This window comes from Myotis davidii, unplaced genomic scaffold (assembly GCF_000327345.1).
Source record: "Myotis davidii unplaced genomic scaffold, ASM32734v1 scaffold43, whole genome shotgun sequence".
Classification (NCBI taxonomy): Eukaryota; Metazoa; Chordata; class Mammalia; order Chiroptera; family Vespertilionidae; genus Myotis; species Myotis davidii.
This window is the reverse complement of record NW_006294590.1, coordinates 1,946,720-1,946,975: the sequence shown is the minus strand read 5'-3', so window position 1 is coordinate 1,946,975 and position 256 is coordinate 1,946,720. Positions and strand designations below refer to the sequence as shown.

The 256-nt window shown below is 67.2% G+C and overlaps 1 protein-coding gene across 1 annotated transcript in view; it reads right to left on the bottom strand.

The window, feature by feature from the left end:
- PIWIL1 (piwi-like RNA-mediated gene silencing 1) overlaps window positions 1-256 on the bottom strand; it is an 18,512-nt gene that overhangs the window by 8,779 nt on the left and 9,477 nt on the right. The window contains exon 3 of the mRNA XM_006768799.2: window positions 16-97. Coding sequence (XP_006768862.1) covers window positions 16-97 — 82 coding nt within the window. The remainder of the gene's footprint in view (window positions 1-15; window positions 98-256) is intronic.

Sequence of the window (256 nt, the reverse complement as noted above, 5' to 3'; positions counted from 1 at the left end):
GTGTGGGGCACCCACCAGTCTTGGACTCTTTCACGTGGTCCAGGTTCTGCCTGGTGTTCACGCCGAGGTCGTGGAAATCTCGGCGGCGACCTCCTCGCTCCGACCAGAGCCAGGCAGAGGTTTAAGGCAGGCTGACCGCTCCCACCCCAGCGAGCAGGCGAGCAGCCTGGACAACTGTGGCCTCCACCAGAGCCCCTACAGGGGGTGGGGAGGGGGACGGGAAGGCAGGGGGACGGGAAAGCAGGGGCCCGAGCAG